Source organism: Mixophyes fleayi, chromosome 7 (genome assembly GCF_038048845.1).
Source record: "Mixophyes fleayi isolate aMixFle1 chromosome 7, aMixFle1.hap1, whole genome shotgun sequence".
Classification (NCBI taxonomy): Eukaryota; Metazoa; Chordata; class Amphibia; order Anura; family Limnodynastidae; genus Mixophyes; species Mixophyes fleayi.
In genome coordinates this window covers 26,406,981-26,422,842 of record NC_134408.1, presented here as the reverse complement: position 1 = coordinate 26,422,842, position 15,862 = coordinate 26,406,981, and the positions used below count along the sequence as shown (strand labels likewise).

Genomic DNA, 15,862 nt, shown 5'->3' with positions numbered 1-15,862 from the left:
GAACTACAAGAATCCTACACTGTTGGAAACAAGGAGAACAATGACGGAGTTCTCATCTCTCCGCTGATTGATCTGCAGTCAGCTTTGCACTATGAATTAATACGATCCTGGAGTATGTGCTTCCACCCTATATTGCCCCTTGGAGCTCCATGCCGACATCACCTTTGACACCACGTAGAAGCCCTTGCTTTCAGTATGCTTCCTATCACTTGTTTACCAAAGTGTTACCATTTTTTTTGTCATTATTTATATCTACATATAAAGTCATTATAAGCTTCCTTATTGACACACATACATGGCTCTGTAGTGCAATCCCCACCAGCCTCCAGTTACTCACTCATCATTCTGCAGACAATTTCCGTACTGAACGATGAAGTGCAGAACTTCAGGAAGTTGTAGTTTTGGTAAAAGTCACTGAACGATTTTCCCAGGCAATAATTGGGGAGCACTAGAAACACAAGGTCCAGGGTGCGAGAAAGATCCACCAGGCCCAGAGCTGCCAAAATAAATCAATCAATCAAAACGTGAGAGTGAAGGAGCTTACACTTGAGCAAGTCAGCATTAGAGCAAGCGATAGGGGTGGGAGGACAGATAGGGGGAGCGGATTATATAGTACAAGAGGAACCATTATAAATTGGGGTGTGAGGGAGAAGGGATGAAGGTCTCACCTGGAATGCTCATGATAGTGACAGATAGGAAGCTGGCAGTGCCCGATAGAATGTTGAAGATAGTGAGCCGCGTGTAGGCGGTGGCAGTGGAGGTGAACAGGAAGCTGAACAGGTACATGAGCGGAATGACAGCCCAGCCATATAGGAATAACATCAGCATCACATCCACAAGGTGGTGATCATCTGTGTACGCACGAACTCCGAAGGCCTGAAATACCACCTGTAGGTGAAAAGTGACAGGTTAGTAGTATCCACACAGAGAGGAGGGGGGAGGGGATTCAAAATACAACACAAATCAGACAGGGATCAATGGGGAATGCAAAAGAAATAAAGTACATCCAATACCGTGATCAAAATTAACCTCTCCTTTTAATTATGCTACTTTATATTCCACTACTTTATATAACACTACTACTATTAACTGAAATGATGATTCAGACCCTTGTACACTCCCACCTGGTCTATCTGCACCTGTGCGTGTGCCCAGAGGTATAACATACAACACAAGATTACATAAAAAACAGAAGTAGAGAGATGCCGGAGTGGACAATATACTAATAAATGCGTCACTTACCAGCATCAGGCCGCATTATATTAGGAGGTGTAAATTACCAGCATCAGGGCGCATGATATTAGGAGGTGTCACAAGCATCAGGGCGCATGATATTAGGAGGTGTCACTTACCAGCATCAGGGCGCATGGTATTAGGAGGTGTCACTTACCAGCATCAGGGTGCATGGTATTAGGAGGTGTCACCTACCAGCATCAGGGCGCATGGTATTAGGAGGTGTCACTTACCAGCATCAGGGTGCATGGTATTAGGAGGTGTCAATTACCAGCATCAGGGCGCATGATATTAGGAGGTGTCAATTACCAGCATCAGGGCACATGGTATTAGGAAGTGTCACTTACCAGCATCAGGGTGCATGGTATTAGGAGGTGTCACTTACCAGCATCAGGGTGCATGGTATTAGGAGGTGTCACTTACCAGCATCAGGGCGCATGGTATTAGGAGGTGTCACTTACCAGCATCAGGGCGCATGGTATTAGGAGGTGTCACTTACCAGCATCAGGGCGCATGGTATTAGGAGGTGTCAATTACAAGCATCAGGGCACATGGTATTAGGAGGTGTCACTTACCAGCATCAGGGCGCATGGTATTAGGTGTCACTTACAAGCATCAGGGCGCATGATATTAGGAGGTGTCAATTACCAGCATCAGGGCGCATGGTATTAGGAGGTGTCACTTACAAGCATCAGGGCTCATGATATTAGGAGGTGTCAATTACCAGCATCAGGGTGCATGGTATTAGGAGGTGTCACTTACAAGCATCAGGGCTCATGATATTAGGAGGTGTCAATTACCAGCATCAGGGCGCATGGTATTAGGAGGTGTCACTTACAAGCATCAGGGCTCATGATATTAGGAGGTGTCAATTACCAGCATCAGGGTGCATGGTATTAGGAGGTGTCACTTACAAGCATCAGGGCTCATGGTATTAGGAGGTGTCACTTACAAGCATCAGGCTGCATGGTATTAGGTGTCACTTACCAGCATCAGGGCACATGGTATTAGGTAGTTAAGCAGGTCCCAGGTCAGCGCAGACAGCCAATAGCTGAAGGAAGACGCTCCGCTAACGAACTGTACGTGTTTGGACTTCACCGCTCTCTCTCCAACAAGCAGCAGAGAAAATGTGCTAGCCAAAGATGCCATCCCATACAGTAGATTAATGGCGATGGCAAAACCAGTCTGGCCCCTGTAGAAAACACCACATTTTTATACTCTGTCAACATCTCATCAGGCTTAGCCCATTTTTTTTGTCTCAAACGTAAGTTTTGCCGTTGCAGAGAACAAACAGACCCCCCCCCTCCCTGCTCACCTACCCCCCATCCTTACTCGAGAAGCTGATCCTGAGCAGTCTCAGAGGTGTTTCGTGGCTGGGGGTAGTTGGTGATTGAAATGGAGGCACTGGGGCCAGCAATCAGTTTGAACAGAGCGTTATCAGCCAGAGAGAGTGCAGCAGCCACGGCATGATAGGCTTGGTTATTGAAACGGGCAGTGACACTAATGCGCGTGCCGCTGCTTTGGATCTCGGCGGCACAGAGGCAGTGCTCAGAAAACAGGGCGCCCTCCTCAGAAGCCTTAACCAGGAGATAGTCATCGAGGTTACCTGAAGAGAGAAGAATAATCATTTAAAGAAAGTATATGCTGCGTAAACTGACCGTACCCGACAACCAAGAAAATGTGTCTAATACATTTTAACATTCCGCAGCATTCTAATAATGGGATTTTTATACTAGAGTTAAATATTTTTATTTACTTTACTGGATTATTTTATTTACTGGATATTCTGGAATAAAGAGTGCGGTCACAGGAACTTGAGCAGTTTTTTTAAATTATCCTCCTTCCCCTCTTTTTCCCAGCACATTTTTTAACAATGTCCCAAGGATTGAGCAAGATGGAGAAGAGAGAACACAGTTCTCCAACAAAACAACCGGGAACAAGAGCATTAACAAATAGAACTGCGGAGGCAGCGACCGGGTCCCACCTCAGTGGGGGTCGTATGGTGGGATCGGGCAGGCGGAAGGAGATAGTGATAACAGAACCTCCTCAGCCCACTCCAGACATCCCTAGTTGTAGTTGTGGGATGCTAATTAAAGTAAAAAATATGAGCAGCCCTAAAAACTAGCGCCGAGCTCCCCATGGAACCAAAAAAGAAAACCTAAAGTCACGGCAGGCTTCTGGGTTATAGAGGGGCGAGGATCTTTTTTGGAGGCAAAGTCTCCTCCATTAGGATGAAAGAGGAACTAATTTTAGGACTGGAGTTCACCTTCAAGACTGTACCAGAAAAAGAAATTTAAGCTATTATGTTGGACACAGACTTCAATGATGACTGTATTTTACACTTTAAAGATCAATCCACAAAAGCTCAGAGGAAGCCTGTCACCCCAGGAACACCGGACAGAAGACAAGACAATCCCATATCACTCACCTAGCACTTCTTGTGGCACTGCATGTTGTCCATCCAGCTGATCTCTGAAGCTCTCGGCCAGGCTCTGCAGCAGGAGAGAAGCATTGGGAGGGAGTGAGTACGGCACTGCCGTGTACCCATAACCCGCTAAGTTCATATCCAATGCTGGAGAGTCTTGTGGTCCCGGGAATGTTTTCCCTACAACCAGAGCCAATGTGGTGAACACCAAAGGGACCAGGAACTGTCCCACAACCATCTTCCAGTTTCTCCAGCTGTAAGCTGCGCGCTTCATGAAAAGGGCATAGAATTGTTGGCACCAGAGGGAAAACTGTTAAAAAAAAAAAAAGAAGAGACATTCTTGAGTAAATCGGTATAAAGGAAAAGTGGTAAAGAGATAAGGAGATTGGAAGGAGTGGTAAGGGGAAAGGGAGGGAACAATACAAATGTGGGAAACAGAACAAATAAATACAAAAAGTATTCAACAGTACTGCAGTCTACTCTATATAAGAATCACCAGACCCCTCAATACTAGTCCGTAAAGGACTTCAAAAATAAAGAACAAGTGTTCCCGTTAGCTCTTAGATTGTTAGCTCACTTGAGCAGGCCCATCTTTACCTTCTGATTCATGTTACTGTATGCGATTTGTTTGTATCATGATCCACTCAATGTACAACACTGCATAATGTCAGTGCATTATAATAATAATAATAATAATAAAACAACCAGTAAACATGGCTTTAGAAAGATAGAAAGATCCCAATCTAAACCAAAATCTATGGTTTGTGCCATGATCCATAGGTTAACACCCCTTAGGATAAACATTTATGACCTGCTCTTGACTAAACCTTTCCATATATTATTTTATTCTAATAAAGTCTCATTTCACTTTGAAGACATACTCTACTATTTGCCTACACTTTTTATCATCTTATATGACCATAATTTTAATGCCCTTCTCTGTAATTTCCCTTCCTCTCACCCCTCCGTTGAGCTTGATGTTAGAACAGTCCTCGGTTATCAACGTTCCGCTGTCCTCCGTGCAATCGCTCATGGAGCAGGACTCCTCCGCCGACCAGTCGTTGGCCCGACGCTCATGCTGATACTGGAGAGCAGGCAGCTGGATAGCCTGAATGTCCAGACTGGTGTCCACTAACTTCCCCACCCTAAAAAGTACAACCATAGATAGCATCAAGATTTCCCAGATAGGGCAAGACCAGAAATAAAGGTACGCTGTCAGTGGAGAGAAGACAATAAGGAGATGGAAAGCCTCACCGTAGAAACACTTCCTCCATAGTGGTGACAGATGCTCCATAACTGGCAATTCCTAACTCTTCATGGCGGCGTTCCAGCTCAGAGAATAGTGGCTCAAATCTATGGCAGGAGAAAGGGAGATATTTAAGGATAGCTCCAGTTTAGAAGGAGGAAGAGGAGATGCAACAAGTAGAAATAAAAAGGAAAATATAGGTTATGGGAAGGAGGACGTGGCAAGTGGTGTTACGAGACGTTAAGTGGTTGTAAAAACAGGGTAAGTAAAGAGAAACTATAATTGGTAGCAGATTTAACGTTGTTTTTAGCCTCATACCCCACTTCCTAAGATGAAAATTGAAATGCTGTAAAATAAAATGAATATATTTTATTTTACAGAAACAATCACCGAAACGGAGGATGAACTAAACAATCCAGGGGGTAGATTTACTAAACTGCGGGTTTGGAAAAGTGTAGATGTTGCCTATAGCAACCAATCAGATTCTAGCTGTCATTTTGCAGACTGTACTAAATAAATGATTGCTAGAAGCCGATTGGTTGCTATAGGCAACATCTCCACTTTTTGAAACCTGCAGTTTAGTAAACCTACCCCCAGGTGTAGACTGGTATCTGTATACATGGTGTGTTATATTCTGAAACAAATATAAAAGTAAAACGTGATGCATGTTTTGTAGGGCCAGGGAATAAGCCACCTACCTGTGGGTACTCTCTTTGGGCAAGATGTAGGATAATTCTGCCCCAGCGTTGCTCTCCATGGTGGCACAGGGCACATAGCTGGTAATGAGGTCTGTGACTTCTTCCACGTGGCAGTGTGGCTGCTTCACCATCACCATATGGTATCCAGCACCTGGATATCAGTGACACAGAAAAAGTAATATGGTTTGTGGGATCGTTAGCTAGAGCCCCTCGGTATTAGCCACAGAGGTTAAGGTAGGGTAGATAACATTAATATGCATATTCACACAATAATTCCTCCTGCTATGTGGCTAACTCACTGGTTTATTTACATAACTCTTGGTTGGATGCCACATAATTGTTTTTCACTCTAAACTAAAATATAGAGTATGCTCTTATTATTACGGAACATCATGGGGTGCAAGACACGTCACATGCACTGATGCCAATCAATCCCCCAATCGTCTGCTGCATTCATTCCTCATTTCTATGCCTTAGTGCATGAAGCATGGTAATGTTTTAAATCAGCATCTCCCTCGCCCCTTACCATATTTGCTTTTGAGGAAGAGAGAAGATCCACAGCACTGCAGCTGCCCCTGGGCCATAATGGCAATTCTATCTCCCAGCAGATCGGCCTCATCCATGAAATGCGTGGTGAGAAGGAGAGTGCAGTTCTTTTTGTGCTGCCGCAGCAACTCCCACGTGTCTCGACGAGAGGCCGGGTCCATTCCAGAAGTGGGCTCATCCAGCATCACAACCTGCCACAGGATTACATCACAATAAAATTCACCCAATCAAATCTGTGGTATTCAGCACTTTGTATGTATTCTTTAACAGAACATTACTGCCAGACTTATAATTCACAACATTCTATAGTTGTTTGTGCTCCCTGCCTATGGAAGGGTCTTGGTGAATTGATACTCTGCATTCTAATGAATGTTGTTCAACCCCACTGTATGAGTAGACTCTAATATTGGTGTCCATTCAATACTTAAAGTGTTTTAGAAAAGGCTGTCATACACGCAATATTTAGTACAGAGGTCACAATAACAGGCTCACGTAATCCATATTGTTAATGCCAGCTCATTCATTCTTTAATTTTACTACAAAAACTAATTTTGTGCTCAGTCTACCCCATATTTTTAAAATATAGTAAAATACAATTTCTTAATGTGTCTGCCTTGTATCTCCTGCTATCCAGCCTAGTTCAGACGAAAGACCTCGCCAAACTTGCCATACCACTAAGGGCTCTCTTACTTTGGACCCTCCTATTAAGGCAATCCCAATAGACAGCTTGCGGCAGGTGCCCCCAGACAGCTGGGTACTCAAAGCAGAACGTTTCTCCTCAATCCTCAGGATTTGCAGGATCTTATCCACCTCTTCTGGGCAGCGCCAACGTGGACATCCTTTCAACTGCATAACAGCAAAGAAATACAGGTCAGGGAACGTAGATAAAATGTTATGTAGCTTCTCTGTTTTAGGTGACCCTTACCGCTGCGTAGAAATAGAGGTGCTCCTCAACGGTAAGACCCTGGAACAGAACGTCATGTTGGGGGCATAGCCCCAGATTGCGTCTGATGAGAGCGGTGTCTCGTAAGATCTCATAGCCACCAATGTAGCATTCGCCAAGTGATGGGGGTATAAGGCCTAAAAAAAAAAAAAAGGGAAGACAATGGTGTTTCAGGGAAGAGGTTAGGGACTATCTAGCTGGCAGAAGTTGAGGACAATGAAGTATATTTAGTGATCACCAATAAAGGACTTCCAGTTGTCACAGTGGAAGAGCTGAATGCACCTACCAACAGGATATAGACAGGAGATTTACCAGGGTGTACCCTTATTTAAACTAATGAGGAATGGTTGAATTCTCTAAGATTTCTGGCCAAATGCAGGCTGAGAATTATGTCCCTTCTGCCACTGTCATTACACACGGCTCCCCCAGCTTAATGTGGTAATCTGTGGCTCAAGTGCAAGGTCGGAGGAGGGAATCTCAACGTCTACCACAGACACAAATGCTAAAGAACCACTGCAAAACTACAGACCCGATCGGAAACTAAAGTATATGAAAGCAACATTTACCTGTTAGCATGGACAAGGTGGTGCTCTTGCCTGCTCCATTATGCCCCAGTAGCACAGTAATCTGTCCTTCATACATGTTAAGTGTGAGATCCCGCACGGCCACACGCCTCTTACCGTTCACACGGAATGCCTGAGAGATGGAGAATGAAAGGTCTAGTAGGTATTTTATCCCAACCCGTATGATGCAGACTAATTTCACAACAACTCACATCTACCATTATGGTGGAAATAATAACTACAGTCTAAATGAGTTACACATACAGCACCCAATACATTCAGCTGGTGTGGTACTAAGGGAAGTGATTTTTAGATTAATTTGGAAGTAGACAGTGGAATAAGGATTTCTTTACATACATTTAATACGGTTTTTCTTGAGCAATTTCATAAAAAGTGCATATGAGAATATTTAGCTGAGAAGCTCACATAAAAGGGCTATAAGTGCACTAGTTGTTCATTTAAAGTAATGTGTGGTGGATAACAGTGTTAAGGAAACAGACGAGAAGATTGCGCAGAGATGATCAGGAATTGTAGTGGAAGGGAGACCATCAACCATGGTTGACAAGAAAGTGTAGATGAGGATATGATGGAATTAAGAATGACAGAAGAGAGGATACATTGCGTACAAAGGAAATATTATACAAATAGTCTTCATACCAACATCTACTGGAAGGAGGAGAGATTAAAAGGACCCTGTGGTGAGGACATCTAGTGGACACGTGGTAGAATCTCACCTTCGTTAAATGTTTAATACGAATGCCTGGTGTCAGATCTGACGGTTCATCTTCTAAGTATTCCCCTCTCAGGTTCTTTTCAGGGTCTTCATCCTCTTCCCTCTCTAAGTATCCTGCATCTCTGGGAGTCCCACACCAATATGAAGGCTACAAGGACACCCACAATAATTACTGCAGCAGTTTTATCTCTTTAAAACAATTAAATCAAGCAACACAACTTGACAAGTACTTCCCTTGTCTCTACAGAACACCAGATTAAAATCTGTATATTTTGTATAAAAGGGTAGTCCCTCCACCTAAGATTTAAGAAATGGGACTCACAGATGGAGCAGATTCAATCGAGACTAAAATTGCACTTAAGCGTGTTTCTCGCTCTCCACTTTGGGAGTCACCAGGTTATTTTGGAAGTCTCAATAAAACGTGCACTATCTATATAAAACACGTCCCTTCCCCAACTAACAGAGACTCAATCATTCCTTTTAAAACTGTAATTTTATGTCCATCAATGAAGGCAGACAGACTAACCCAACTGAAACGGTGACTGAACACAGGAATTCAAACTTGTGACATCCGGATATAAGAACCAGCAATAACCCTTACAATATGGCTTTGGATCAAGGGAGTGCATGGATCTTGGGGATGGGGTACCACACATTAAGCCTGATTAAAGTCCAGACGTCCATCCGTTTGTGATTTCACACTGAACATGGCCAGAAACGGACGTGACCGCAATAACCGTAAATGCAGGTATTTCACGTCTACACGCATGACACTTACGACCCTTTAACTTGAGTGGTGGAACGGGGGACGGAAGGGGCGGACTAACATAGGTCATGTACAGTAAGGGAGCGTTCATGCAGATGAACAAAATATATCTGTATTATAGTTAAAAATTTATTTTATCTATTAGACTTTTAGCAGTTGTTATTTTATGTTATAAAATAAAATTATGTGCGTTCTGATGTGAAATTACTCTATATACGCATGTGTGTATACTTCAGTTTTCTACGTTTGTCTGCGTACAGAAAGTACGCTTTATACAAAGCATATTTCCACTCCTATTCAAATAACGTATCTTAACATACACTTTGATTTGAATAGGGGTGAAATTATGCATAAGTTGCATGCTCTTTTTAAACATATATTTTACGGCCAATTTGTGTTGAGACTCAAGTCAGACCCAAGAGGGGCAGTAAGGCCATGGAGCAGAGGATCTCGTTGGTAGTGATGATTTTGGCAATGAGGCCCTTGCAGTAACATCATTCTGTCATGTCAAGGCAGAAATAATAAAACATAAATCATGCTTATTTCTCTTTAAATAAAGCAGTGGGAAAATAAGAAGACTTAAAGATAAAAATATTTGAGGGCTACCACAATATCATCATCATCACCATTTATTTATATAGCGCCACTGATTCCGCAGCGCTGTAGAGAACTCACTCACATCAGTCCCTCTACTCTAGATATAGACACTGATGTTGAGAATTTTGATGAGATTAGGAATGGATGGTAAACTTGCGTAAGTGTCCTATAGGGAGAGTAACAAGTAGACTGTGGTCACAGTAGTGAAATAGGTCCTCACCAGAATGCAGAAGTACCAAGGCTGGGGAACTCCATAGTCTCCCGGCATAATCGACTCCACATACCACCCAATGATGGAGTAGATAACAGAATCGAGCAGAAGCAGTCCTAGGACTTGACCCAGAGTGAAGTTGTCATCCACACTGACTGGGGTCATTAAATTTGACCACTGGGCTCCCGTACCTATAAAAAGATCAGTGTGAAAATACTCATTGAAACAAGGCTGACGCAGGTTATCCTTTCACAAACTGTGACTGACATTTCGGTCAATAAAGAGAACCTTTCAAACGTAGAGATATTTTCGCACTGGTGGCCAACACTGACCTTTGCCTTCAAACATTCCGATGAGTTGGGCTCCCATGGCCATCCCCACGTTGGAAATCAGACAAGATGCCAGCTTCTCACTATGAGTTATAATGTCGTACCGTGGAGAGATGAAAAAGTAGGGGATGTAGGAGAAGAAATACAGGAACCCACCCGCTGCGGCTGCAATGTTTGCTACGAGAAGACCAAAGAGACGTCCACCTGTTATTTTTGCATACAATACCATCAGCGATGTTCACGAAGATGGAAAGAAACGTTCCTCACCTTGTGAGAAAAAGCTGCTTATCATGAAACTGAAGGAGATGGTGGACACTGCAAAAACCATGAGATAGACAAAGACCAGAGTGGGGTCACTTCGAGTGAGCACTGCTCCCTGGCCACTGACCTGAAAGAGAGACGCAAATTAAAATGTGCATGGCACACGTAATGATGTCCGACACTTATAAAGTGCCAACCAAAAGCTGCCTACAACCGAAAAAGGACATCTATGGGGTTTTTTTTTAAAAAAAGTGCTGACGGTTCTAAGTTACCCAACAGAGAACTGCTTTACTATTAAATCGCCATTTTTACATGCTCTGGCTTATTTCAATCTAACCAGATTGGGAGCTACTTTTCCATGCAACCATCTGTAGAAGTTTCGGTGATCTTTTTTTTTTTTTGTTAACGTGTACCCTGTCATACATGGCTTTTAAGACACAAAAGTCAACAATTCATCATCACCATTTATTTATATAGCACCACTAATTTCGCAGCACTGTACAGAGAACTCACTCACATCAGTCCCTGCCCCATTGGGGCTTACAGTCTAAATATATACACACACACACGGACAGACTAGGATCAATTTGATAGCAGCCAAATAACCTACTAGTATGTTTCTGGAGTGTGGGAGGAAAACGGAGCACCCGGAGAAAACCCACGCAAACACGGGGAGAACATACAAACTCCTCACAGATAAGGCCATGGTCGGGAATTGAACTCATGACCCCAGTGCTGTAAGGCAGAAGTACTAACCACTACGCCACCGTGCTGCCCAACAATTACATTTTTTCACACACATCCTCTAGAGGGAAAGAAATTGTCAATCCCTGTTGCTTGAAAACACCAGGACCAAATGCGCTGCTACCAAGGTCAAATAAAGGGAAAAGGACATATGTAGACAAGGCATATTACTTGCACAGATAAATTGGTATTTATAGAATTCAGACATTTTACTGACCTGGATGCATAGAAGCAAAGTGACAAAAAAGACAGACACCAAGAGAAGGAGGAAAAAATGGATGAACCAAGCCATAGAGAGGAGCCAGGAATTCAGTCCCATCACACGCATGTACTCCTGTAAAATACAGATTATTATCATCATCATTAACTGATCAATAGCGCCATTATACAACACATATTTGTCTTTCACATCAGTCCCTGCCCCATTGGAGCTTACAGTCTAGATTCCCTAACACACACACACACACTACACGGGTCCACTTTAATCAGCAGGCAATTAACCTGTCGCTATGTTTTTGGAGTGTGGTAAGAAACTATAGAACCAGGAGAAAATCCATGGGGAGAGCATATGTGTATCAATATCCTAAGCTATATACTCTCAACAGGTATAATACCATTGTAGTCAAAATAATATGGTGAAATGCGTGAATGGAAGAGATACCGATAGGGAAACTAATATAAGAAATGGGTAGTACATGTATATTTATTATATATTTTGGTTACGTTTTCATTCAAATTATATATATTTTGACTACATGAATTTCATACTATATTCTCAATGGTTTATGATGATATGGAACACGACTGAAATGCGATCTATAACGCCACGCTATTAATGATCGATTCATCTGTGGCCCAGAAGAAAGCATCTATGTGATATCCCACTAATGTGTGATATATCTCTAACATAACACCAATAGAACACTAGAATATTGTGCTCAGTTCTGGAGGCCATATCTCCAGAAGGATATAAATACATTAGAGACTGTACAAAGAAGGGCAACTAAAATGGTGCATGGCCTACAGCACAAAACTTACCCGGAAAGATTGAAATTTCTTTATATGTATAGTTTAGAGCAGAGAAGGGGAAGGGGGAACATGATAGAACTTAAATATATCAAGGGTTTGAACAGAAGTGAAACATTCTACAAGGGAAGAGAAGTATTAGAACACGAGGACATGCACTGACACTGGGGGGGAAGTAGGGTCAGAGCAAATGTTAGGAAAAGTTACTTCACAGAAAGGGTAGTGGAAAAGTGGAATAGCCTCCCATCAAAGGTGGTAGAGGCTAATACAGTAGAGGAAATTAAACCTGCTTGGGATAGACATAAGAATATCCTTACAAGGACCTAAGGATCAAATAGGTTACCATAGGATAAAAAAATGGAAAGACTAGATGGACCAAGCGGTTTTTATCTGCCGTCAAATTCTAGGTTTCTATGTTTTAAGAAAAAAACAAGGGGTTAGAGGCCATAGACACTTTAAATTAAAGTTTATAAGATATAAAAAAAGAAATATGACAGTAAGGAGAGCTGGGAAGTGAGACACAATTGGTCATTACCTGTGCTAACAATAACTGGGACTTGGAGAGTTGAAGAACTTTAACTGGATATACCCCTTAGAAGCAAAGTGAAAATGTCTTTTACTTTGTATAAAGTGTGTTCACTGAAGTACTGACTTAGAAGTACAATTATTTTTTATTTGTGAATGTTGGAGTACAAAGAGGATCACATTTTTGTGATAACCTAAGGAGTAATGAGGTTTATCGTTGGTTAAACATTGCCCTATAGTCATAATCTAATATAACTGTATTGCAGAGAGCGGAAAAAATATCACTAATTCTGTTATCTCTCCGATGTGCGCGAGCCTCTGCAGACGCCGGCAGTACCAGACAGGGGAAGAGGATGGTAATTCAAATTAGGGTCACCGCACCAATGTTAATATTTACAGATTGTTGATGAGGCACCAAAACAGCAAGTGGCTGAATTCACAAGCATGAAACAATGTAACGATGGATCCATCTACGCATTCAGGACTGTCCTTACCTTCAGCTTCCGCTCCTTCTCCAGAACCAGAGCACGCACGATGCTCAAGGACGTGTAAGTGAAGCTGAGCATAAGGAGCAAGGGGAGCTGATTTTGGATAGCCAGGATGAAGAGGTCATTGACGTAGGGTGGGAAGGGAAACCGTCGTATGGAGACATCAACCCTGTCCAAAAGATCCCGACCAGTTTTGTTAGCGTGTTGATACATGATCGCACGATCTACTTGGTGCTGCACGGCCAAAAAACCCTCTCGCTGATACCCTGGGAAAAGAAGGAGAAGAAGTTAAGGCTGTATGAGGAGCCAACAACAATGTAATGGAGCAGAACATTATAACTACATAAAACCGCAAAATGGAATCATCTTATTCACAGCAAAATAACAGTATAAAGATCAAACGACAACACAAAAAGCAACAAAAGTGTTAGTAAAACCATGCACACATACAACATGCCGTTGGGTAACAAAGATATAGAAGACACCACCTGGCATTCAATGTTACGTAGACGAGAACGGGCGAATGGAGCTGAAGATAAGTGAACACACAAACACAGCAGTAACACACTCTCACCTGGTGTCCCTCCAGTTACATCTTTACGCTCGCGTGGTCCTGGCAGCTGGAAGAGAGGGTACAGGTACCTTGTACGCCAGTTTCGATCCACGTTTGGGTTGAGTCCAGTTCGCTCACTGAGAGGAGCATTGCGTGGGCTGTATTTGAACCGTAACTTGTACCGGACCTATGTTGATCACATGGAAATGACCGATTTACACAATGCCCGAATACCACACAGCTGAACCCAAATCCTTCATATATCCAACCACAGAAAATTCAGACCACCCACCGAACACATCAAGCATAACCCCAATAACAGTAGACGAATAGAATCTACATATGTATCTTCCCACCCGAGTACTACCTGGAGGGGTAAAGGATCATCACTGTTGTTAAAAGGATGTTCAAAGACCAAAGAGGCCAGCACATTTCCTGACTGATTGTCATGTCTGATGAAATCCTCAAAATCCCTTTCTGTGGGAAAACCTCGGGCTGAAGAGACGGCAAAGATAAACATATAGAAATATAAGGATGTGTAAGATGAGTAGCCAAATAGAATATCTTATTACTAGTTTAAGGTATAAGTACTTGAACCTCATTTTACAACCGTTTACCAAACCTAGATAACTGTGTTTACACTGGGAAATCTAGTTGTATATTAAAGCTATGGAAATATAGTTTTGGATAATGAAGTTATATTGACTGAGAGCACCCATTGGAAGAGAAATGAACAAGGGACAAAGTTAAGAAGCAGCAGTGTGACGCAGGAAGAAGATGGGACTCTGATTGGCTGCTGGCGTCCACCAATGACAGTGGAGCATAATCGTGTGGCCGCAGGGATCGCCCTGGCTTGTGGTCATTTTCTGCAAACCTGGCCTCTGCCCCAACTAAATAAAATAATTGTTTATTACTGCTATTTATAATCACGCCAACAACAAAATCTCATTGGGCCCCCCCCTTCAACACCGATTCCTGTACCAAACAATCACGTCCATATAAATGACAAAGGGGAAGAAGGGAAAAAAGAAGATATTGAAAAACAATGGATTTTGAGATTACGAGCAAAGAGATGAGATCAACAAGAAAGGTCATAGAACAGGAAGCACGGTTTGCCTTACCACGAACATGGATGCCCAATTGCCTCTCCAGGGTCTGTACAATGTCCCAAACAGCATGGCTGTTTGATGGAACATACGCTATCTCCCAGGGTTCTACGCGTTGAAAGAAGCTAGGCATGGTGGGAAATTCCATCTCATTGTATGTTGTAGCATTGGGGTAGGTGACAGACTCAACCCTTTGCCTTAAGGCGATGAGAATAGCCGAAAATAGGAGCGGCAGTGCCAACTCAATCACTGTCACCAGGACCTGGCGTTTCTGTGGAAGGAAGAAGCACAGCTATGTTTTTAATACTCCCCAGGTACATAAGGATCACTGGCAAGCTACCCATACACCTCACTAGTAATCAGTGTATTACAAACACCAGCACTCCACTTATTTAATTCTACCGCCATCTTCAGCTCCCACCACTTCAAACATGCAACCACTCATCTTATCTCACCTGTAAAACGTAATTCTTCCACAGAAGGAGCCCCAGCTGTCTGAACACGACCATCGTGAGTTAATCTGGGCGAAGTTTGCAGCTGTGTAAGATAAAGTCAATGTGAGCCAACAATGAATTTCCTCTTCCACCAAAACCCTGACTCAATTTCCATTCCAGAGGACATTTTCTTACATCATACAAAAGACTAATGCAACTTATTTGAACTGTAATACCCCTTTAAAAGCCGTCCAAACACAAATAAATCACTGCGTCCTTATCAGAGCTTTGGTTCCAAGCACTGCTCCATTCAGACAGAGTCACTTGGCCATCTGACCCAGGGACCTGAAAAACCACTTGCAGTAGAACTTTCTTAGCTACTCCACAGTCTGCAAGCCATTAAAGGAGGGCACTACACAACATTGTGTAATATCC

The 15,862-nt window shown here is 42.7% G+C and overlaps 1 protein-coding gene across 1 annotated transcript in view; it reads right to left on the bottom strand.

Moving 5' to 3' along the window:
* Positions 1-15,862, bottom strand: part of ABCA3 (ATP binding cassette subfamily A member 3) — a 34,767-nt gene that overhangs the window by 7,240 nt on the left and 11,665 nt on the right. Inside the window, exons 2-23 of the mRNA XM_075179483.1 lie at positions 15,449-15,530; positions 15,009-15,264; positions 14,255-14,382; positions 13,909-14,074; positions 13,341-13,600; positions 11,513-11,629; positions 10,558-10,678; positions 10,294-10,467; positions 9,971-10,152; positions 8,389-8,535; positions 7,658-7,787; positions 7,074-7,228; positions 6,839-6,994; positions 6,129-6,339; positions 5,603-5,753; positions 4,913-5,011; positions 4,620-4,803; positions 3,662-3,968; positions 2,566-2,839; positions 2,221-2,425; positions 669-888; positions 338-496 (exon numbers count right to left, since the gene is read on the bottom strand). Coding sequence (XP_075035584.1) covers positions 338-496; positions 669-888; positions 2,221-2,425; positions 2,566-2,839; positions 3,662-3,968; positions 4,620-4,803; positions 4,913-5,011; positions 5,603-5,753; positions 6,129-6,339; positions 6,839-6,994; positions 7,074-7,228; positions 7,658-7,787; positions 8,389-8,535; positions 9,971-10,152; positions 10,294-10,467; positions 10,558-10,678; positions 11,513-11,629; positions 13,341-13,600; positions 13,909-14,074; positions 14,255-14,382; positions 15,009-15,264; positions 15,449-15,502 — 3,856 coding nt within the window. The 5' untranslated portion in view covers positions 15,503-15,530. The remainder of the gene's footprint in view (positions 1-337; positions 497-668; positions 889-2,220; positions 2,426-2,565; positions 2,840-3,661; positions 3,969-4,619; positions 4,804-4,912; positions 5,012-5,602; positions 5,754-6,128; positions 6,340-6,838; positions 6,995-7,073; positions 7,229-7,657; positions 7,788-8,388; positions 8,536-9,970; positions 10,153-10,293; positions 10,468-10,557; positions 10,679-11,512; positions 11,630-13,340; positions 13,601-13,908; positions 14,075-14,254; positions 14,383-15,008; positions 15,265-15,448; positions 15,531-15,862) is intronic.